Source organism: Neovison vison, chromosome 4 (assembly GCF_020171115.1).
Source record: "Neovison vison isolate M4711 chromosome 4, ASM_NN_V1, whole genome shotgun sequence".
In the NCBI taxonomy this organism is placed as follows: Eukaryota; Metazoa; Chordata; class Mammalia; order Carnivora; family Mustelidae; genus Neogale; species Neogale vison.
Genome location: NC_058094.1, coordinates 1,168,110 through 1,192,265, shown reverse-complemented (window position 1 = coordinate 1,192,265; position 24,156 = coordinate 1,168,110). Strand labels below are relative to the sequence as shown.

At 65.4% G+C, this 24,156-nt stretch overlaps 1 protein-coding gene across 1 annotated transcript in view; it reads right to left on the bottom strand.

Annotated features, from left to right (window-relative positions):
• The window catches only part of ZC3H3 (zinc finger CCCH-type containing 3), an 80,903-nt gene that overhangs the window by 43,582 nt on the left and 13,165 nt on the right, over positions 1 to 24,156 (bottom strand). Inside the window, exon 4 of the mRNA XM_044244836.1 lies at positions 6,104 to 6,257. Coding sequence (XP_044100771.1) covers positions 6,104 to 6,257 — 154 coding nt within the window. The remainder of the gene's footprint in view (positions 1 to 6,103; positions 6,258 to 24,156) is intronic.

Genomic DNA, 24,156 nt, shown 5'->3' with positions numbered 1-24,156 from the left:
ACCTGACCCGGGGCAGCCTCCACAGACCTCAGACTGGAGGCCGGCTTGGGCCCCCCGACCCCGTTCCGCCAGGAACCAGGGAGGGAGATGGCTCAAGTACCACCCAGTTAAGAGCCAGGACTCAAACCAGCCCCAAATCTGGCCTGGGTCCAAGGCCATCTTCCCACCGCATTCGGGGCCTAGAAGCCCCTGTTGGTGTGGACAGGCGCCCCTTTGCACCGAGTGCCCCTGGCCCAGACACCAACAAGCCACCTACATGGTCTACACCCAGTGGGTGGCCCTCCCCTCACTCGCCCTGTCCTCTGAGGGGACCGTGGACATGGAGATGAGTGGGGGTCACCCCCCCACAGGCCTAGCCATCCCAGTCAGTACTGGGAACCCCAGATGTGGATGGTGATGCCCCCACGCTCTCCTCCCTGGGTGGACAGGACCAGGCGCCCGTGGGCTCTTCAGGCACCGTCAAGCAGAAGAGTGGGCCGCAGTGCCTGCCCAGCGCCCAGGGAACAGGCCATTCCTGGGGGCCAGGCACATGCCGCCTAGGCAGGACAAGCAGGCACATACCCACACCTGAGTCCAGCAAGGAGAGCCCGTGCGGGGCAGAGAGCAGTCCCCGCGGCACACACCAGGGGCTCCTCCCGAGCTGCTCTCGCCCTCTGGAAAAACGCTGTCCCTCCCACAGCCATACCCAGCAGGGCAGAACCCCAGAAGCATCCAGGCCAGGCCTTCCCTGCATCTGACAGACAAGCAGGACCGCCCTGACGGCCCGTGGCACAGAGCAGGCCACGCCGGGAATGGCGTCCCACACCCATACCCCAGCTGGCTCCATGGGAAAGCAGCCGGACAGCTCTCTTCCCTTGATGGGGACACTTCTACTTGTGACAGAACCAACTCCAAGTCCTGCTGCCTGGGCCACGGTCTCTCAGCACGTCGCGGACAGTGGGAGCCGTGCCTGGCCTGGCCCCCTTCTCAGGCTGCTGGGACAGAGGCTGCCCTCACGGGGCAGCTGGGGGAGCCGGGCACGGTGAAGGCTTCCCAGGCTGCACACCAGAGGGAAGGCAGGCAGGCAGGCACCCCCAGGAACACGCCAGCAAGGTCAAGACCAAGGTTGGCCACAGCACATGCCCTGGGCCTGAACACGGCAGTCGCAGCCTGGGAAAGGGGTCTGCCAGGCAGAAGGGCCGCAGCCCCCCTAACGCACCCCACACCCCCACTGGCCCAGCAGCAGGGCTCAGGGCCCAATTTCAACACCACCCTTTGGGCGGCCTCTGCCCTCTGAGCGAAATGTTCTGGGCTCCCTCCCCAGGTCCCTGTGAAAGGCCCCCGCAGCTCGGCCCACACTGACCGCAGCCGCCCCACCCCTAGAGAGGCCTTCTCTGGGCGTCCTGTGGCCCTGTGCACCCTTCCCAGCCCTGACCACCCCATGGAGGTGCCTGCCTCCAGCTGGAGGGGAGCACTGTGGGCCAAGTGGGCCCGGCACGGGACGGTGGCACCCCTCTGTCTGCGGGGGAGCCCCGCTGCCTTGTCCCAGGCTATTAGCCCCGTCACAGGTCCTGGCCTGGGCTGAGCAGTAGGGACCCATGGGCATACCACCAAGCAGGACCCTCGCCAGACAGAGCCAGGCCTGAGGTGTGGCCGTGACGTGGAGGGGGCACCCCATCACGGGGGGACTCCCTCAGAGCTCCTCCCACTGCCACAGCCTTTGAGGCAGGTCGGGAGGCTGTGGGAGCCCCAGGTCCATGGGCCCGGTCAGGGCAGGTCCGGGGAGGGGCAGGCATTCCCCAAAAGAATCAAACCTCAAGTCCCATCGTGGGGTGGTGTCGGGACGTGCGCCTGTGGGAGGGGCTCAGGGCTCCAGTTGTGAGGACGGGGCCCCACGATGGGACTGCTGCCCACGACGGACTGCTTGGTGGTGTGCCAGCACAGGGCCGCTGCCGACGCTCGGGCGCGTCTCTGCCTCGTGGGGCGGTGGCAGGAACGCAGCTCTCTGCAGCTGGGCCGGGAGCCCGCGGCACCGCCGCACGACCCCAGACGCCGGCCTCAGAGCTGTGCCCGACAGCCCGGTCCCGGGGCAGGCGGACGGCGGAGCGCGGCCACGGCTGGGCATGAGGGGAGCACCGGGGACCCCACAGCCGGCCCCCAGAGGACACAGCCCCTCCTCCGGCTCGACGACTCTTTAATGAGACGTCACTTGGGAAAAGCATTTCAGAGCCTTCAAAATCGCAGCCCGAAGCTCGTCAAACCAGCCGGAGATTACTTAAGATTTACCGCACAGACACAAAAATAAAACAGCCTGGAGCGAGGCGGCCCGCACGGCACTGACAGCAGCATTTGTAGCCGGGACCGCGCCGCCTCCAGCCTCGGCCGCGTGAGTGCAGCGGCTCCCGCCTGCTCCGCGCTGTCACGTCAAATGAATTTGGTAAGAGAAAAAAAGCGACAGGCACTTTAGGGATATAAGTCACATTTCAGCTTCAGTTCAGATTAATGACCTCGCCGGGAGCCGCCGCTGAGGGCACAGGCAAATCCGCAAATCTGAGAACAAGAACACGAAACCCGTGCTCAGCGTGAGCCTCAGCCCCCCGGGCGCTCCAGGACCCACTTCCACCCTCCAGGGCACCCCACCCCCCGGCGCTGGTTCTGGGCACCGGCAATACAAGGTCCGAGGGGCCCAGCCCGGCCTCCTGCGGGTCCCGAACCGATGTGGCCCACAGCCTCCAGGGCCATCAGCCACTGTCCCCGTGTCCCGGCGGCCGGAGGCCAGGAGCCTGCCAGCCCAGCGGGGAGGGGGACTGGCCGGCACCGCAGACACAGCCCCCCCGACGCAGCTCAGAGTCCTCGCCAGGGAGGGCTGCTCTTCCCCAACTCCACTGGCAGAGGGAGTCACGGATCCTGGACCCAGCCTCCAGGGACAAGGCTGGCAGCAGCCCGTGGTCTCCACCGTCATGCTAAGCAAGTCCAGGCCCCCGGGGGCGCAGGGCCGAGGGCCGTCACCCCACCACAATGAGCGCTGTTGTACCGCGCAACAAGGAGGACAGGCACTGGCCATGGCCGCTGGCCGCAGCTTCAGCAGGTGCTCAGGAGGCCTGGCTTCCCGGGGCCGACAGCCCTGCCCCCGGCCCTCCTGCCTGCCCCGGGTCACACAGCCTGTGCTACTCCCCGGCGCCCCGCAGGCTCCCCGGGGAGGCATCGAGTGTCTGCAGGAGGGCGGGGTCAGGGGCCAGCGCTGGCCCTCCTGGCTCCTGCGTCACCAGCCTTATCTTCCACCTGTGATCAGCCCCTACATTTCGACTGAAACTTCTAGGACTGCTGGGGCCTGTCTGCCGCAACCCCCAGAGGTGTTTTCCTCTGAGGCGGGTACAGAGCAGGAGGCCCCAAGAGGGCTCATGGCCCGTGGGCTCAGGCTGGCTACCTGCTTTCTCACCACCACAGCCCTGATCCCACACTGCCCGGGGCCCCACCATCAGCTCCACCCCTCCTTCTGCCCAGGGAAAAGTTGAAGAGCCTGCAGATGCCCAAGGCAGAGGTCAAGGCCACAGCCAAGGCCAGTTGGCCACACAAGGCCGTGGGGCCCGCTGACAGAGCTGAAGGCGGCAGGAAGGTGGGCCCCACACCGGCTGCCGTCCCCGAAGACAGGCCTTTTCTGCTGCCTCGACAGGCCAAGCCCAGGCGTGTGCAGCCAAGAGCACGGCCAGGCAGCCGCTCTGCAGAGAATGCAGCCCCCCAGGGTCCGGGTGACCTTGGGCAAAGGAAGCCCAGTCCACCGGCAGACACATTTGGGACCCTGAGCCACTCAGCCCTCAGGAGCCACCCCCTCAGCCTGCAGGCCTGGCAAGCCCACCAAGCCCAGTGGCCTGGCGTCCCAGGAACCCAGGGCTCTGAGCTCAGGCCGTGTCCAAGACACCTGAGGCAACATGGTCAGGGCAGACAGAGACCCCAGTGAACGAAGCCTCCACACGCGGCCTGAGCTGATGTGCAGCCGTCCGGAGGGTGGGCTCAGCCACGCCTGCCGGCACAGGGCGGGTTCGAAGGCCTACAGCACCTGGGGACCTGGCCTGAGCCTGTTGCTGCCCAGCACAAGCCAGGGCTACGGCACCTGAGCCGTGTGGCCCCCAGCATGGCCTGGGGGAGGGCTGCATGGAGCCAGCCAGGACGGCGCCCTAACTGTTCCCACCCACCAGACCCCCAGGTGGGCCCCTGTGCCAGGGCACCCAGACAGCCACGGCCCTCCCTGCAAGGCAGCCGGCCCAGCGCCGTCTCCGCTAGGGTAGGAGCTTACAGGGCACAGCGGCCGAGCAGGATTGGCAGCTGGATCTGTGCCCATCCATTCGCAGCCTGGCCTGGGGCACACACAGTCCACCCCATCTACCTGACCCGAGGTCCGACCTCACAGGCCTGCCCACACGGCTCTGCAGTTCCCACACTGGGGCGAAGGCATATTCCCCGTCCTGCTGCTGACTGGGCTGTTCTCTACCTAATGGGCTTGACGTTCCAGCTGTACGAGGCGGCTACTGCACAGCGGCACACCCGGCCACCCCTCACCCACCCATCAGCCCTCGCCCCCCAGGGCCTGGCTCCTGTTTCTGCTCGGTGACCCCTGCAGGGCCCAGCCAGCTCAGCACTGGCCCAGCGGAACCCAAAGCAGGGGCCTTGGTGGCACTCAGAGACAGAAGCTACCCTCAGCCCCCAGCCACACCCCCGAGGAGAGGCAGGGCCTCGTAGGGCCTCGATGTGGGGCCGGAATGCGGACTGCAGGAGGGGAGGCATGAGCAGGAATCAATAAATCTGAACCTCATTCACGATGATCTGGGGCTCTTATTAAGTAAATTAATTTAAGTTAATTTAGCTCGATCATGACTCCCGATCACAGTGATTTAGTGAGGGGGAAATTGCATTAGGAAAGGCCATGCTCACTAGATAGGAGAACGGAAGAAAATTAGACCCACTTAGCACTGTGAATTAATATGGAAATAGCAGGTGTAAATTTAACCTTATCGAGAGAGTGAAAATTATCTTCATAAATTTGTAGAAATAGCCCCCAAGATACTTATAAATCTATTTAAAACAAAAATATTACAAAAACTGCAGTAAAATTAATTTAAAATATACTTGCAGCTCTTGCCTCCAGAAAAACTGGCAGCAGGGCCAAGTTCAGTGCAGCCTCATGGGAAGGGAAGAGGTCGTGGGCGCTGCTGCCTGCCTGGGTGGGTTGGTCGCCCAGGACACGAGGCGGCTCCCCCTTTCACAGCCTAGAGCCCAGCAGCCACTGGTTGGGGGAGGCTCAGAGTAGGCTAGCGGGATAGCCCCTGCCCAGGACTAGAGGTGGTCCAGCCCCTCGGAGCACAACGATCCCCTGCCCCACAGCCTCTAGCCAGAAGTTACATGCCCTAGAGTGCCCGTGGAAGCCAGGAGGAGGAGTTCCCACACTGCTCCCCGAGGAAGTAAGCTCCCGGTGTGGGGGGGGGGGTGAGAGAGGACAGAGGGAGGGGTCTGCCACTGCCTGGTTTTCCTCCCCACCCGCCAGAGCTGTCACCCTGTCACCGAAGGAGGAGCTGCACCCCGCGCTGTATCTCCTGAGGCCACAAGACTGAGCAGGCTCAAGAGAGAGCCCCCAGCTTTGGTTCCCTAATGGTGCTGCCCCAACGAGCCCTCTCGTTTCCAGGCTTGGGGCACCCAGAAAAGGGGGCCTGCACGCGGTCAGCCAGAAGCAGCCTAGAGCAAGGCTGCTGCGCACGGGGGCAGCACGGAGGGGCCCACAGCCTCACCTCCGGCCCTGCACTGCAGCTCCCCGCTTCCGCGGCACTGCTCGGGGCCCAGACCAGACTCTGACCGTAAGTCTCCCCGTGAAGGACGCCCAGGTGCAGCTCGGCGTGACCTCGCCGGTCTGGATGGTGGCTGTCCCCTCGGTCATCGCCCACCAGCTGGCAGCTTCCTGACAACAGTGGGGGGGCTCACGCGTTCGTGCACGCAGCCCACACGGGCCGGCTGTGTGTCGGGACAGAGACCGCTGAACGGAAAAACGAGCCCATTCCTCCGCCAGCAAACTGTGGGCCCAGCACTTCTGTGTGGCAAGCTCGGGCCCGTGGCAGCCTAGACGAGAGCCTCCTACCTGGATAGGGAGAGCCGCCGTGCCCGCCAGGAGGGCAGGGACAGGGGAGCCTGGGGGGCGCTGAGAGGGGACGCTGGCGTCTTCTTGACAATGCGGTAGCGGGTCTTGATCTCTCTGCCGGCGGGAGGGCTCCTCAGGGTGTGCGGACCAGACGCTGCGGAGAAAACCCACACAGAGCAGGTCAGAGGAGGTGAGCAGGCCCTCCTCTCGCCTCCCCTCGAGGTACACATGCATCCCCAGGGCTGCAGGAGAGCTGGGCCCAGGCCCCCGCAGTGACAGGGGCAGGGAAGGCAGCAGCCAAGTCTCCCAGGCCAGCCGGAAGGAGCGGCAGCATCGGCAGGCCACAGCCCCCAGAGCTTCCTGTGAGCGGTGGCCGGGGGTGGGGGGGTGCGGCGCACCGCAGGCTGGTCCGGGAGGCCAGGGGCGCAGAGTGCTCACCCCCCTCTCCGGGCACCCCCCCCAACAGAGATTTATGTATTTAATCGCCACTGTTTTCATAACACCTTGTGGGGTGACGAACGCCACAGCTCTTTTCTTGCTGAATGTTTCATGCAATTACCAGGGATCTGTTTTGCCCGAGTTCCCCTCCACTTGATAGCCGGCAATTTCTCCACAGCTTCGAGGAATGTACCTAATTGCCCGGCTCTCATAATCTACGGCTCTAACTGCCCGGATAATTAAAGCGAACGCAGCACGGACGCAGGCGCCGAAGCCGCTCCCGCCCAGGCCACGGCCAGCAGCCTCTCCGGGAAGCTGCCCTCTGGGACGCGCTGGGACCCAGCACCCTGCGGGCTCTGCCTGGCTCCATCCCACCTGGCCACCCAGTGCCCGGGAGCATGGCTGGGAAGGGAGGCCGCCAGCCCGGGACTCCCACCCACAGAGACACCCACACGAGGAACTGACCGCAACGCCCCCCGCAGGCAGCCGGGCCGTGGTGGGGGGCATGTGTGCCACATGAGGCCACCAGGAAAACACACATGGTCTCGTTGCTGGAGCATCAGCACCAGAGCGGGACCGTGACCCTTTGGAAGAAGTGCGCCCAGGGTCCAGGACCGCCCAGGAGAGGGCACAGGGCAGACACGTGACAGCCCCAAACCTGCAGATCCCCCGCCGCAACTGTGCCCCGTGGCAGCCACTCCACTCCTGACAGCAAGGCCAGCGCACCATGACCTCTGTCTGCTCCCCTGGGCCCCAAGAGGCACCGTCCCAGCACCCATAAATCCCGAGCCAGACTGGGAACCTCCCTGTCACCAGCCCACAAGGAGCCCTTACGGATCTACAGACGGCATCTAGAATTCATCCCCGGGAGCCCTGGACCCGACAGACCTCTCACCCGCAGCCAGGCCCCACATCGGCACCGTGGCCCACAGACCTCTCCAGGCTTGCCCAGCCTGCCGGAGCCCACGGTACCCTCTCAGCTGGCTGGGAGCGAGCAGAACGAGCCTACCCTATAGGCACCACTGCCCCCGCACGGCCAGTAACTGCCTGCCTCCAGGTCCAGATGTCAGAAGAGCCCCTCCTGCAGGTGTCCCTCACCTTCTGCCAGGGTTCCCATGCGCCCACACGGCCAGGCCAGGACACAGCGTGGTTCACAGCCTCCCGAGTGCCCCCAGAGGATCTGCCTCTGCTGCCAGACCAAGGACAGTGTGGACGCCCCTTGGACATGGGGCTTGGAGGCCCATAGAGTGCGCGAGGCAGGGCAGAGCTCTTCCCATATAGCTGCCGCCCCCCAAAGGGAGCCACGACACGTGCAGGCGAGGCTGGGCCAGACACCCCAGCAATGGGACAGTCCCCCTCCCCCACTCGTCTCTGTCCCTGCCTCTGTGTCTCTTTCATTCTGTCTCCCTCCAAAAGCAGCAGCTCTGGAACTCACGGAGAAAAAGGAAAAGCTCAGCAAAAGCAAAGGCAACACGGTATGACCAGGGACACCTGGTCTTGCTGAGTGGCCACAGTGCACAGACCTCTGCTCTGGCCACCGCATGCACTCTTGGGACATAGGGGAGAGGCTGGCGTACAGCAGGCGTCAGTAGACAAACACCTGCTGAACTAATGGTCAAGGTCTTGCGGGCGAGGGTAGACCAAACAAAATCAGTACCACCTTGTTCCAGCTAACTGACTTCCTTGGAGTCCTCCAGGCCCACAGCCTCCCTGCTCCCACAGCCCTTGCATCTGGACGGCACACACACCTACAGCCCCCGACCCCGGCACAGGGGCCTCCCAGGGCAGCCACTCCCGCTGCTCTGGGATGTGAGGCGCCCCCCCACCCCCACTGGCGCCACGCAGCCCTGGCTCTGTGGCCAGATTCCTGCTTGGGGGCACAGTAGCCTCACCACCCTCGTCCCATTCCTCCTGAGCCCAGGGAACCCTGAGCCCAGCCCGGCTCTGCTCTCCTCTTCAGAATGCACTACCCTGCCACCTCCTCCAGGAAGCCCCCAGACCCCATGCCCAAAGGCCCAGGCTCTGCATTCAAACTAACAGGCAGCAGCATGTAGAACGCGTTCCTGCACAGTGCAGACCTATCGTGAAGCCAATTTTTTGCTTAACCTACTGCATTTTACTTATTAGTGCCCCATTACCATTTCTAGGAAAGCACAAAGTCATAAGGCAGACCTCCTCTTAAAAGGCCGGCTGGTGTCCATTCCTTCACACTGGCAAGCGCCAGGCCTCCACCAGGTGGAGGTGGAGGGGAGAGGGGGCACACCTACCCACGCCCTGCCCCCACTGCAGCCTGCAGGCCACTCCTGCTCCCCGTCTCTCCCCGACAGGCAGTGCTGGACACAGGCAGTGCAAGTGCCCATGACCGTGACCCCGGGAAGACTGTCCGGGGCACCCCTACCGAGGGCACAGAGGGAGATGGGCGGTGTGCCCGCACGGCCAACGGACGTAAGGATCCTGAAGTCGCGCCCGGTGCTCGGGGACCAGGAAGCTGGGGCGGGAGGGAGTGGGGGTGTCCCGCTCCGGAGCTGGAGGGCCTGCGCAGCCAGGCCAGGAGGCGGCGTCCCCGGGCCGCAGGCACCCAGGCCCTGCCCCGACCCCGTGGCTGGGAAGGCAGCCCCAACAGCCTGCCATTCCTCTGGGCTGGCGGAGGGTTTGTGTAGATAATCATGTTATTGAGAGAGGATGTGGGTTTAATTCCCTTCATTACAGACTCCCAGGGTTGTAATTTTTTTCTCCGCATGATGTATTCCCCGTGGCACATTTCACTCAAATCAAACCCTTCGCGCCTTTATTGCCAACGAGGCCCGGGCGCCGCGTTATCAGGCCCACACACACAGCCCTCTCCGCCCTGCCGTGCAGAGGTCACTTCTAATGACTAATCGATCTCATTAGCTTTCCTAATTAAAAACTTTACTACCGCAATGGAAGACAAACTACAAAAAAACTGCTGGCATCATATCTGAGTGGGATATGAGCTCATCTATCAGCAGAGCCCGCGCGCCTGCAGTCGGCCCCAGGGCTGGCCTCCCCGTGTTCCCCCACTCAGGGGCCCTGCGGGGGTGGGGGAGACACCCAGGCCGCCAGGGGCCTTCCTGTGCCAAGGACAGGTACAGCACACACAGGCAGGCCCGCTGCCGGGGTAGGGGGAGGCCGCCGAGGTCCACAGCGCCTGGGACCCGAGTGCCGAGCCCCGCGGGTGCCGCCCTCCGTGATGCGGCTGCGGAAGCAGGGAGGACGCCAGCCCCTGGCCAGTCCCTCACCAGTCCCTCCCGGGGCCGCCGGGCCCTGGGCGGGTGGCAGAGAAAGGAGGACCGCGGCCCAGCCCGTAGGCGGAACGCCCCCCCCACCCCCGGCTCAGAGAAGCCACCACAGATGGCAGAGCCCATCCCACGGAGGTCACGGCTCCTTCTCTGTGTTACTGCAGAGCAGGAGTTGAGACGGAGTTCAAATTTTTATGGAACTTCAAAGGGCAATAACCAGGTAGAAAATGAGTTGCCAATCTCACAATTGTTTAATGAGTAAGGAAAAGATAAAAACCGTGCAAAGCTGTGACCAGCTGGTGTGCAGGGCGTCCAAAATGGGCCCGGCCAACCCAGGGCCACTAAATGTCCCCTGCAGCACCCGGCTGTCCGCGTCTGGCTCCCTCAGGAAAGGCCTTGGGGGTGGGGCAGGGATCACGTGTCCCAGGCCCCACAGCTTCCCGAGCCCGCTGCCAGCAACAGGCCACAGATGGGGGCACCGGGGCCTCCAGAAAGAGGCCAACTGGGCAAGACGCTGAGGACGCCAAAGGAAGGCGGCCAATGAGTCCACAGCCGGGCTTCCCACCCTGTTCCAGAAGCCTCTCCCCTAAGGCTCTGGGGGCCAGGCAGCATGAGGGAGCCAGGGTGTTGCTGGTGGAGGTACAGCCCAGGGGCACGGCCGCCTCGGGCCCTTCATGCCAGCTAGGGGATGGGACTGCTGAGCGGAAAGCCAGTGACCAGCACCTGAACACAGAATTCACCAGAATCAGCCACATGAGCCACCTGTGCCCGCAGAGCAGGACTGGAGACCCGTGCACGGGGAAGCCCATCTGCCCAGAAACCCAGCTGTGCTCCTGAAGGAGGGGCACCAGGCCAGGCCCCAGACCTCCAGCTTCTCAGGGCCACGGCAATGTGGTGGGGGCGGGGAGAGCCCTCCGACGGGGGATGGGGCGCCCAGCTGCCAGGGAGGCTGCGGCGGTGGGCCTCCCACCGGCCCTGAGACCCACCTCCCGTGCCCACTGCCAGCTCTGCTCCCCAGACGGCGACGCAGACACATCAGCCCCAAACAGCCCACGCCCTTTGCTGGCTGAGGACCAGCTACAGCTCCGCGGTTCAGGAGCCACAGTGGCTGCTCTTCTGCTCCTAAACCATGCTCCGGTCCTCGTCGGCTCAGGTTGCGGTGGGTCCGTCCCCATGACGCCAGCCACCCGTGCCTCACTGGGATGGGGGGGCCCCTGGCCGCCCAGGGCCTGTGGGTGCCAATCACAGGCCTCCACAAGCCCAGACGCGCTCTTCCGTGGTCGGAAAGGTCTTCTTCCTCCCAGGCAGTTCCGGAGGAGGTGCCAGCTGTGGCCCAAGATCTGACCTTGGAGTCCTTGACCCCGGGAGGGGGAGCTCTGGCATCAGGCAGATGAGGGGACAGGGTAGGCAGGGTGTCGAGCCGTGGGAACCAGCCCAGTCTCCTCCTGGGCAAAGACGCGGGCCAACGCCTGGCCGTGGGGCTGCTGGTGCACCCCAGAGAGAGGGCAGGAGGCCCCCGCACACTGAAGGCTGGTGGTGTGGGGCACACTCCCAGATCCCCTCTCTGCAAGGCCTGTGCCTGAGTCTCGGCGCCCACAGCTTTCAGGGCAAGCCCTGGCCACAACCCCGTTCTCCGGCAAGAGCAAGACTCCCAGACCAGCCTCCCGCTGCCAGCTGCGACCACACTGGAAGCCCACCCATGTGCAAACAGGTGCACTCCAGAGGCAGGACTGCCGGGAAGCACCCCCAGCATTGAGTCCGCTGGCCTGGGTGGGGGAGGAGGACCCTGAGCAGGGTCAAAGAGAGGGGACAGCATGGCCATAGGCTCTAGGCGGCCAGTGCTCTGGTTTCTCCTGGTAGACATTGGAGGGGGCCTCCGGGGGCTACTGGAACCCAGGGAGGAGCTGGCTAGCACGGGGTCAGGCCTGCCCTGCACTGCCTCAAGGGTAGCACAAGCTCACACCTGCGGCCGAAGTCTCCCCTTGCTCCCAGACTCCGTGTCACCCCAGGGACAGTGACACGGACAGACATGGGGACGGGCTGAGCCAAGCAGGACAGGTGGGTCCAGACAGTGTGCAGGCAACAAGCAGCCCACAGATCCTGAGCTGAGAAAGGGTCCCCAGAGAGCCAGGCCCTTACCTTCCCATGCTTACCTGGCGGGGGAGGGGACAGGGGAGGTGCAGGTCAGCCCAGAGGCCCCTGGTCTTCTCGGCAGCAGGAGGTGCCCCGGAGTGCACTTCCCCCAACCCCCAGCTGCAGGAGAGCCATGCAGTGGACACGGAACCTTGCACCAGAGCAGCCTCGCAGGACCCTGGCGAAGCGGGCCAGGGTGGGGACTCGGTGGGGCAGCCCCTCCCGACGACAGGGGAGCACAAAGAGAAGCTTCCACAGGGAGCACCGTTGTCACACCCAAAACCCTCCCATGCATCTGAGCTGTCTCTGGGCCTTGAGCCTGGCAGGAGCGCCGTGGCCACCACTAGAGGCAGAGCGGAAGTCAGCAGGACGCTCCGTCTTCCCTGGGCGGGAGAGGCTCTGCCCGCAGGGGCACAGACATCCTGCACCTCTCGGCGGGGGGTTAGGCACCAGAGCAGCTCTTAGAGGCGCAGCAGCCCGGGCCGCGGCCCAGGGGAAGGGCTGTCAGGCCCAGAAGAAAGTGAGGGGCGCCTGCCCTCTCTAGACACTGGCCGTCCACCAGGGCATTTCCCAAAGCGGCTGTCATCTGAGCTGTCCCCTTAGTGAGCCCTGTCAGCCTGGAGAAGGTGACGCCAGACCAGCATCTGGGGGTGAAATGGGCCTGAGACCCTTTGGAGGGGCGGGCCTCCCCAAGGCCCGACCGCACACTGCTCCATGGTGAGACGAGAAGCAGGGAGATGGCCTGCCTCTGTCCCTCTGGTCAGCATCCCCTGTGCACCCGTCTAGGTCCCCCTGCAGCCAGGCTCGGCTGCGGTGTGGGCCAACCATCGCACACACGCACAACCCTCGCCTGGGCTCTGGCGGCCTCAGGGAATCTCTGCGGCCCCCCACCGCGGCCTCAGACACAGCCGGCGGCTGAGCGAGTGCCCCAGGCTCCCCGCCCGCTGCTGGCCGCTCCCCACCAGGCCCCGAGCAGGACCACGGACGCACACGGGGCCGCACGGCCTCCCAACCGCCTTCGCGGAGTCAGCGAGGGTCACCGCGAGGGCCTGCGGGAGACGGGCACTGCTGAACACGACTTCCCACCCATCAAGCGTGAAGCCAAATGCCTGCAGGTGTCCACACAGCCAGGAGGCGGGCACTGGTAGGCGCCGGGAACCCCACCGCGGCCTGTGTGGACGCAGACAGAAGCAGTTTCCATAAAAGGCTCCCAGCCCCTCTCCCCCAGCCCCCGCCCCACCCCCCCACCCTCTAAGCCCCTTTGCTGTCTGCAGGGGAGGACCCAAGTACCCAGGCAGGGTGGGCGGTGGTCAGCTCTAGTGGGACATCCCCATACGAAGCTGGGGGCCTCTGTGTCCTCATGTCCTCCACAGAGAGCACACGATGCCCAGCGCGTGGCCGAGCCGATAGGGCAGGTCGGGTTCTCAATGCACAGATGCAGGAAGCCCAGGCTGGGGGGCCAAGGGGCCTCCGTGCAGGGTCCCAGAGGAGGGACAGAATGGACAGAGGCTCAGCTCGCACGGACACCAGCCAGAAACGCGGCTGCCGGGAGGCCCACATGCCCCCAACCCGTGAAGGCGCGCCAAACGTGCCTCCAGGCAGGCACCCTCTTGCACAGATGCCCTGTTCGCCTGGCCGAGCCTGCTGTCCCCTCGGCCCTGGACAGTCCCAGCCCAGGCAGCGGGTGCAGGGAGGTGCACAGAGCACACGGGAGGCAGGGCCCGGCCCGCGGAAGCGCGGCGGCAGCAGGTGCTCACGTGCTGGCGGGGCCCTGACCGGCTCTCCCAACGAGGCGTGACAGCGGCCCAGGCAGAAGGCAGCGGACACCCCGCCCCCGCGCTCACGGCAGGAGCTGCCACACACGGAGCGCCAACAAGCTTCAGGAACGCGAGGACCGCAGTCACAAAGTATGAATTTTTATGAGTCTAATAAATCACTCCACTTTTCCTGTGTTTGATGGTTCCCAGCCCTTCGAACGCTGGAAAAGCCCAGCTGCGGTGAGACGGTCTGGCCCTCGTCTCCAGTGGTGGCCACGAACAAGGACACAGGGCAGCTGGAGAGGCTCCCAGGCACCCAGGATGCCCCTGCTCTGCACGCCGAGGCCACGGGAGGTCAGCGCTCCCACGGGCTCGTCGGGAAGCTCTCAGGAGGGCTCTGGCTCCCTCTGCTCAGAGACCAGCCCGCAGAAATGCCAGGAGCGCTGAGGCAGGGCGTCCCAGCCAGAACCAGCATGGGCTGGTGTGGGGAGGCCAGGCGGATGCGAGCACGCACACCGCCGGGACAGAGGCGCAGGAGGACCCCAGAACCTGGGGGGTGCGATGGGCAGCGGCCCGCCCCGCCCTGCTGGCGCCCCACGTGCACCCCGCGGCCCGCAGGTGCTGGCCGCCCGCCTTCCCGCAGCACGGTCACGGCCGCGCCAGGGATGGGCCCTGAGAAAGCTCCCGACGATCAAACCACAGAGGCAGCCCGACAGGCCGTACGTCAGCCGGCAGCCCACTGATGACAAACAAGCACGGTCGGCTGCCTGTCCCCCAGCGGGCCGCGCTCGCCGTCGCCGCACGCTCCCTGCTGTTTAATGACGACACCGTCAGCCCAAGACGTGGCGCCGCCGCCGCCACGGACTGTCAGGGCCCTATTAGAGGGAAGATGGAGACCCTACTCTGCTCGCACTCACTCAGGCAACTCGAGCCGCTCGTTCCTATAATTACGGCGCGCGCGCCATCGATCGCGCCGACACCTGACCCGTCTGTACGAGATGGCAGTAGTTTGCTCCGTGACAGTCGCTATAGATTATGGGGGGGGGTCGTCCCTCCCCTTTTAACCACGCTGCCATGGGGGGAAGGGGGAAAGTGAGCCCTTCTCACCACCCACCCACTCACGGGCATGGTCCAGAGGGCAGGGACGCCCGCCCAGCCCCGGGAGCTCAGGAAGCTCCCCTCCCCCACACCGGGAAGGTCAAGGCGGGGTGTGGCAGGCAACTAGGGGAATCCAGGCAGGGAGAGAACCTCCAGGCCAGGCACTCCACGCTGAGGGGGCCGCCCTGCACCAGGAAGACGCCCCACCCACCGGGGCCCTCCTTCCCAGGCGAGGAGCACGGCTGAGAAGCTGGGGAGCAGGGCCGGCCTTAGCCGCTGCCCACCCCGCCCGCAGCAGACCCGGGAGGCTTGCTCCCTGAGGCAGCCCGGCGGAACTTGGGCAGAGCAGCTCGGCCAGGATGTCCTGGGACTGGGCATCCCTTGACCTGCCTGCAGCCGCCCGGGCGAGACCACCTCCCGCAGTGAGGGCCGACCCTCCTTGGGCTCAGCAGGCCCTGGAGGGACTGCGGCACCCCAGGGCAGCGTGTGGGAAGCGCACGGGTGTGCGGGGGGCACAAAGCGTCAGAAGCAGTCGGACCCATCAGGGCACAGGGACCCGCCATACTGCATGCTGGGTCCTGGGGCTTCAGCCTCACGGAGAAGGAGCTCATGCCCCGGGGACCTAGCCCACGCCTCCTGCCCTTACCACATGTCACAAGACAGGCCTGCACCCTCCCGTGCTCAGACCCCAGCCCTGACCTCGGTGACCCTGGGAACCCCTCAACGTTGCATCCTGAGCCGAGGCAGCTGCTGCCACCTGCGCGCCCCCACTGGATTTACTTCGGCCTGTGGTACTCGGGGTCAGTCGGCCACAGCAAGAGACTGAGCCAGACCAGCCTACCCCACAGCTCCCACTTATGTGGCCTGGATGCCCACACACTACTCGCGGGGGACCGAGTGACCCGGGCCACAGAACACCTTCAGGAGAGAACACGGGCAACACGAAGCTCCAGAAGCGACTGAAGACCAAGGAAGAGCCCGAGAAGGAGCGGACCTGGCACAGGGAGGGCCGTTCAGAGGTGCGGCAGGTGGGCCTCCCGCAGCCCCTGCTCGGTGCACCCCAGACCCGCCCCGAGCTTCAGGGAATCTGGGGACCAGGACCACAGAAGTACTGGAACTCCTCTCGAGACAGGGCCCAAATGACCCCACAGTCCTGCCTGCCTGATGCCAACCACTTTCCCTCTACCCACTGCAGTCCTTGCCTGGCAGGACCCAGTGCCGGCAGCCCGTCCTCCCTGTGACCTAGATGGGACCAAGCACAGAGCTGGGGGCCGCCCACCAGGCCCTGTGCGGGTGAACAGAGCTGACCCCAGCACCTCCTCCCACATCCCTACCCCTGCCCGGGGACAGGACCTGAAGCCAGCCCAGCAGCAGAGGCCCTGGAGCAGCCCCAGGGTCCCAAGGCCTCAGCCCTAAGTGCCAGCCAGACCAGGTGCCAGGCAGCACCTGATGGCACACGGGCCCCCCAGCGCGTGCCCTCACGAAATGGCCAGTGCTCTGTCATCTCTGCACCCAACTTCCGTTTGCGGGCCTGGTCCACCCAGGGCCAAGAAGGCCAGGAGAGACAGCCTGAAAGGTACAAGGTCATTCACATCCCTCAGCCCGGCCGAAACCCCAGGAGACCAGAGGCTCTGAGGAGCAATGTTCGGGGGGCTCCTAAGTCCCCCAGTGAAAGGCGAGGCCACAGCCACACTCACTGACAGCACCAAGGCCACTCCAGCCGGGCCGGTACAGCCAAGGGGACACAGTCGGCCCACGAAGCAGAGGCCCACCTACCACCCCCGGCAGCTGCTGCCGGGGGGGGCGGCTGGTGGGCAGGAAGGGGCTGGACGTGCCCACCACACCCAGACAGACAACCCCGCACTCTCAGCCGCGATGCGGAAAGGGCCAGTTCCCTGTCCTGGGGGCCGGGGGCAGGCAAGGCGCAGAGCACTGCGGACGGTGACTCCAACGGCGAAGCCACTAGAGCCATGCAGCCCCCGGGGAAAGGAAGGGCACGCGCAGAGCCTGCCTCCTCCGGCTGACCCCCGTCCTCTCCCTCAGGGATGGGGGCATAGTGGGGGCAGCTGCCCCCACAGGCACAGCAACCCCAGCCCGCAGGGCAGCGGGCACAGCCACACGGGTGTATGACGTGCACGGGCTGCAGCCGTCGCAGGGAACTGCCCAGGGGAGTCCCGGGGCCCCTCTCCCAGCCTGACGTCACCAGGACAAGGCCTGGCCAGAGTCCATGGGCGCTGGGGAGCTGCCAGGTGGCCTGCGGTCCAGGCGCCCAGAGGAGCCCAAGGCCTCCGGTCAGGGCACAGTGTCCCACTTGCCACAGCAAGGCCTTTTCTCGGGTCACCCCACTGCTTCCTCTGAGCCCAGGCTAAAGGGAGAAGCCTGCCAGGTAGCCTGGAAAAAACCTCTAGAACGAGCAGCAATCACTCACAGAAAACCACGCATGCCTATCCTAGAACCCAGGCTGCCAGGCTGGCCTTTGCTGGACCAGCACTAGGGAAAGGGTACCAGCCAGGTGGGCCATGCCCTGGCATGCTCGAAGATGGCCCACCTCTGCCCAGGGCAGGAGCCCCAGAGCCCAAGGCTCCCCAGCAGGAGCCCACAGAAGGGCAGGCCGCAGCTGCAGGGGGGAGCTACAGGCATCAGGCATCAGGTATCAGGAAGGAAGGGGGAGCAGGGAGGGAGCAGAGAGGTCAAAGGAGGGGCTGTGCATGCGGGGCGGGCAGGGCCGGCAGCTGCAGTGACAGGCGGACAGACGTCCCACCACATGCTGCCCCCACACACTCCCTGACAGCTGCCGCTACCCCAGGGTCCGCACGATGTCCTCACAGGGGCTGAACTCACGCGCTCCCAAGCACTAGGGTACACCCCTGCAGAGCGGTGGGGTACACCCCGGCAGGCAGGCCGGGTTTGCAGACAAGGCAGCAGTCTGGCCAGCCACCAGGGCGCAGACTCAGCAGGGAGGGAACGCGGTGACAAGAGCAACTTTGGACCGGCCCAGGCTTCAGGCTTCGGCAGGGCACTCCAGACACCGGGCAAGGGGCTCAGGCCCAGGGCCCATCCCAGCTCCCCCAGACCTCCCAAGTCAAGCGACGCCCAGACACAGAGCAAGCCTCCCAGAGTCGTTCTTGCCCGGATTCTGAGGTGGGGCCTGGGGCTGGGGAGCTGGGGAGCTGGGGTTTTCCAAACCCCCTCCCGGTGGACACCAGGAGGTAAGCCCCATGTAAGCCCCACGCCCCCAGACACGCCAGCCCCTGCTGGCCCACCTGGCACCCCCGGCCGTGATCTAGAGCGAAGACCACCACTGGGCCCATGCCCCGCGGAGCCCAGGGGGTCTTCCGCCTCAGGCAGGTGTCGACCCCTGGGGGGTGCAGTTCCCATGGCCCCTCAGACAGACCCCCTGCCCTCCTCCTCCCATCTTGCCGTCTCCCCAGTCACGCGAGGACCCCGGCCCCGAGAGAGAAAGCAGCTGCCCAACCACCGGGTTCATGACCGCACCGCCCCCCAGGCACGCACAGGGCGGCCTCCACCCAGACACGGGCCTGGGAGGTGGAAGCCGGCTCTCAGCCCCAAGTGGGGAAGACAGCAGGCGGGCGGCACAGACACGCCACGCTCACCCGCGCAGGCCGTCAGCGGCGGCCACGGGCCCTGCAGTTCCGAGCTGCTGTCTCGGGTCCCAGTTAGGCACGACTTGGGGAGGGCATCAGCTTGGAAGGGGCGTGCCCGCAGGCGCAGCACGTGCCCTGCCCACTGTTCCCCCAGCCTCCTGCGGGGCCAGGGAGGGCGGAGGGATAGCAGTAAAACTTGTAACCGTCAAGAAAACTCCATGACCTCGTCAAAGCAGAGCCCCAACCCCCGCAGCTAAATCCAGTGCACCGGAACACGCCATCCCCCTTCAGGGGCCCACAGGTGCCTCTCTCTGACGAGTGTCTCGTTTCCTTTGACTCACTGCAAACCTACTGCCCTTTGGTCTTTGCAAGAGCTTGTCACTTAGCACGGCCCGGCCCAGCCCTTCTCGCTCGCTGCACCTGCACCTCTAAGGACAATGACCAGAGCGGTGCAGGCAGACGCACCCGAGGCAGAACCCTAGTCCCCACAAGGGGCAGGCCAGGCAGTGGGATGGGGACACTCCTCCTTTGGGCTTGTGCCCTGCCCAAAGAGGCAGGGGACCGAAGGGACCAAGGACCATGTCTCTGCTCCCCAGAGCCAGGCAGGGGCAGGGCACCACAGGAGGCCCTGAGGAACACCTGGCCAGGGGACCAAAAATCAGGGCACCCGGTCACCCTGGCCTTTCCCATCGCTGCCCACAGCCCAGAGCTGGCAGGCAAAGCCGGCGGTCTACTGGGCCTAGGCCTGGCTGTGACAATTCAGGGCCCAGCAGGCACACACGAACTCTCGGTGCACTGTGTGCCCTGCCCTGGAGGCACCTTGGAAACGGGGGTCCCCCTTCCCTCTATAAGAGGTCTTGGCCCAAAACAGAGCCCCATCTGCACGCCGGCTTATGTCCGGCTTTGTACGCTCCCAGGGCCAGGGGAGGGCTCATCGCCCCTGCCCAGCTCAGGCGGGCCCTCTGCTGTCCCACAGCCACAGCCCATGCCACGGCCGCCTTGCTGCAGGCACAGCTCACACCACGGAGCGGGCTCCCGAGGCTGCAGCGCCCCGCCGCGCCCTGCCACTTCCTCGCTCTGCCGCTGACGCCGAAAGGGCAATTAGGAGAGGAGCTGCCAGAGCCTATCACGGATCTGAGCGGCTCGAAAAGGCACAGCACAAAGGAAGCACAGCAGCTCCAGAATTAATTCGGGAAGGGGGGGGCACAGGGAGTGGGGGCGGGAGACAGGCCCGCAGAGCAACAACAAACAGGCCAGCCTGGGCGGGTGGGGGGTGGGGGGGTGGCAGGAGGCAGGAACAGCAGCCTGGGGGGCGCGGGGGGGTGCTCTGCACGGAGGCCCCAGGGCACTGGACGGCCACAGATGGGAAGGGCAGGCAGAAGGGGCCACACAGCTGTCAGGTCCCCACCACAGCCCAGAACGTGAATGAGCTGGGAGGGGATGCGGGGGCCGGGGACAAGACCGTGGCATCCCACAGAGCCCTGTGGACCCTCGGGCCGGAGACACCAGAAGGGCACAGGGCCCTGGGGCTTATCCGAGGCTGGGGCTCCGTCCTGCTGGGCCTGGGAGGCGCTCAGGCAAACCAAGAAATCACTGGACACTTAACAGCGACAGACTTTGGGGCTTACGGTCGCTGCATGCGGCTGTAGGTTCCCCTGAAAATTCCGTTTGTTCTACGCACACATCAAACCTCCTCGCGGAAAGGCTACTGGAGTGAACAGGAGAGAGCCGGGCCGCACGCACAGTGCCAGGCGGCTCCGTCTCAGGCCCTCACAGCGGGGCCTGGGCTCCACCTGGAAAATGCTCTGCCCGCCGCCACCCCGACCCCCTCGAAGGCCATGGCAGGCGGCCTGGAGCAAGGGCCCTCACGGTAAACAGGTCATGGCCAATGACCTCGGAGCTCGAGGGAAGCCGCTAGCACCTCCCAAGCTCCCAGCAACGGGGCAGAGAAAGCAGGAAGGCTCAACGCGCAGGGCCCAGGGCCTCAGGCACCGTTGCCAGGATCACAACGTCTGCCCAGAAGCTTGGACAGCTGAAGTGGCGTTTGCAGGGGACAGCTGAACCCACCCTTTCTGTGACACCCTAGGTGTCCGTCCCTTGGCAGAGCCACCTGCAGGCCCCCAGCAGGACAGACCCAGTGGGCCAGGGAGGCCCATCCTGAGGGGCTCCGTCTGTGTCCACGTGGTCCTGCGCGGACACGGAGAGGAAAGGTCCCCAGCACACCTGCAACGTCGAAGAAGGCATTAAGAGACGTTCTTCAATCAGGAGGGAAAACGAGACAGGAAAACGCACAGGGCGATCTGGGCCGCGCCGCGTCTGTAAACCGGCTGGAGAGGGCTGAAGCGCAGGGAGAGCCCGGGCAGGGCCGGTGTGGCACAGCAGTGGGAGGGGACAGAGCTAGCGGGTCCCTCCCGGCATCCCAGAGGAAGCACAGCGTGCGGCGCGACCTCCGACCTCCGGTGAGAAAGAACAGAAGAACGGCTAGTGCGCGGATTGAGGGGAGAATGGGAGAATGGGATAAAAAAATCTAGAGGAACGAAGAACGGAGCACCTGGGCGGCTCCCCGCCGGGGTGAAGCCACGCAGCCGAGAGCCGGACGGACAGAAAGCCTGGGGGGAGTCAGGAGACGCGACCAAAACACGTTAGTGATTACAGGGAGCGTGAACGCGCCCGCTCTCGCTTCAGAGAGACAACCTCAGGCTGCGGTCAAAGCTCCTTGTGCACGTAAGTCTCCGAACATAACGGAGAAGCTGAAAGCACCCCCGGGTGTGAGCGCGTCTGCTGGTGCCCGCTGGGACGGGGCCGGTGCGCGATGCCAGCGTCACAGAAAACAGCCTTCGAGGCAAGAAGCGTTACTGGAAATAACGAACATTTCACAACCTTAAAAGGCTGCATCCGCCAGGTAGACCTGCCGGCCTGAACTCGCGAGCCCTCGGTGCAGGGGCCGCCGCCGGCGCCCTGCAGAACGGACCGCGGGGACAGCAGGCCCCCACCAGCACGCCTCCGGCCGTGACCGCACGGGGCGAGAACACCCCCGGCCCTGCCAGCTGGGCCGTAGGGGCAGGAGCCACACGGTGAGCGCCCGCGCCCCACGCCAGCGGCAACCACCCCGCGACCTGCACAGCCTGGGGCCGGGCACGCGGGGCCCCTGCACCTCGGCGCACCCCAAGGGCCTGAGCTCCCAGTGGCGCGCAGGCTGGGCTGAGGCTACAAAGCCGCAGCCACAAACTCCTCCGAAGCACTCACAGGTTTGGGAATGACACAGAACACCCGCGGGTCAGGGAAAGATTAGAAAAAAATTTGGAGGGAAACAGAAATCACTAACTTGCAGGATACAGCTGTGCTTAGGAGAAACCTGTAACGGACAACTGCCTATTACTCTTTATAAAAGATTTTATTTATTTGACAGACACAGATCACAAGTAGGCAGAGAGGCAGGCAGAGAGAGGAGGAAGCAGGCTCCCCGCCGAGCACAGAGGCCAAGCCGGGCCTCAATCCCAGACCCTGAGCCTACGACCTGAGCTGAAGGCAGAGGCTTAACCCACTGAGCCACCCAGGCGCCCCAACTGCCTATTTTTCAAGAGACCTGGGCCACCCGTGCAAGCACCTGAGCAGGGCCTGCTGTGGTCCGTGGGGGTGTGGCTCTGACTCAGAACAGCAACCCTCACCCCTACCCTCTGCTCCCCACCTGCTACCCCTCGCGAGGACCTGTGCAAGACCCCCAAGGGCACACACGCCCGCCAGCACTGGTGCCCAGGACAGCTAGAGGGCTGAGAGGACTCTGCAGCCCTCCAGCCATTCCCTCCTTTACAAGCCAAGGGAACAACATGGTATGACCCCCCCAACATGGCACCTTTCCCCTTTAAAGCACAGGAGTAAGGAGAGGAGGCTACAGAGAACCCCAAAGGAGAGACCCATTCCAGGCCTCCTTGGCGAGATGCCCACCACGGCCCCTTGGAGCCCCACGCCAAGCAGAGAAACCTCAAGGGCAGCTCGGGCCTGACTCAGGGCCACACCGCTAGCTCGCTGCCGGTGGGCACGGGGCCAGGCTGAAGTAGGCAGGGGAGGGGGCCTCCGTGCGGGCCCCTCGGAAGCCACAGCCGCCTCACCCTGCCCCTCCCACGGGCCCACACACCAAAGACACAACCTTCCGGCTGCAGAGCCCCCAGAAAGGGAAAGACGCCAGGACTGCCGCCCCCACCAACTCAGCTCTTGTCCCCCTCCAGAGGACCAGAAGGCCCAGCCTGAGGATACCGTGTCCGTCCCGGTGCCCTCCTCCTCCACCCAGCCGTCCCCAGCAGGAAGAGCTCCACAGGAGGCTCAGGGCCCAGGAGCAGCTCTTCCCAGGCAGCTCCCAGCACCCCTCCCTGGGGCCACCGTCCCAGGGCCAGAGACGGATGCTGCTCCGCACCTCAGCGGCCCCAAGAGGACGATGCTCCCCCGGCAGTGCTCCTGGGGGCTCCAAAGCCACACCCTTGCTCCTCCTCCTTCACGCACACGCCTGGGCCGGGAGGTACCAAGGGGCCAGCTGGGTCATACCCCCCAGCCCAGAGCCCAGGTTCCAGCCGTAAATGCCACAGGGAGCCACAGGCAGCAGGTCGTGTCCACAGCCCCCGCCCTCCCAGGGCTGGCTGTAAGCCCTCAGTCCTCGAGGAGGAGTCTGCTACTCCCGCGAGCCCAGGACAAGAGGGGCACTGAGAGGCCACTGGCAACGAACCGGATGCACCAGACGCCCCTCAGGGCCACCCCCACCCACCTCCGTGCCCTTGTCCACCCGCAGCTACAAGGGACGCACCCGCTTTGCTCCTGGTCGTTGCGCGGGGATGCCGGCACAGCCTGGCCATCAGCCTGCACCACAGTCTTACCAAGGACCCAGGGCAGGGCCTGCAGACGAGAATAGGGCTGGGGCTGGGGGCTGGGGGCAAGGAGCAGGGAGGCGCTGGACTTTGCTGGTCACACAGCAGCCCCTGTGCCTGCCACCCCCACCTGGACCGTTGGCTTCCTCCAGCCCCGGCCCCGCTTTACGGGGAGGCCCAGCATTTGCTCCGTGGCTGGCATGGAGCCCAGAGCATCGCCCCGTCCTGGAGGCGTGGCCTGCAGGCCGCAGCAGGGGCCTGGGCCCACGGTCAGGTGCAGGCTGCCGCCCACAGAAAGGAAGGCCCTGTGGCTCCCCAGGCTCACTTTCTGCCTCTGGGAGTCAGATCACCCCAGGCCCAGCCCAGACAGCCCACACTCAGCAAACTGAACTTGGCCCTGTGCCCTCCCTTGGCAGCCTCCGTGTGAGCCCAGTGCCCAGGACGGCTCTGGTCTGTGTTGCGCACGCCTGTCCGGGCAGGAGGAGCCTGGCAGCGGACGGAGGTAAGGCAGGAAGACAGTCCTCACACTCCGCTGATGAAGCCAAAGGGGCAAGGGCCTCGCAACCAGCCGTCCCGGGGCTGGAAGTGGCCGATGGCTGCGGGCCTCCTGCTGCCTGTGGGCCTCCCCACGTCCCTTTGTTCTAGGCTCGTCCAAGGGAAGGAAAGCCCATGTTCCGCCACCCGCCCTGGGCATGCTGTGCTCACTGCTCGGGCCACCCCGCACTGCGTCCCCAGATTCCTCACCAACCTCTGGCCCTGTGGAAGCCCTGGCCAGGCGGGTGCCCCCACCCTGCTCCCTGCCAGTGGGCCAGTCCCTCCCCGTCTTCCTTCTGCCACAAAGAGTCACATCTGTGCTGCCATCGCTCCCTCTCATCCCCACACTGTGGGCCTTTGCTGACACATACG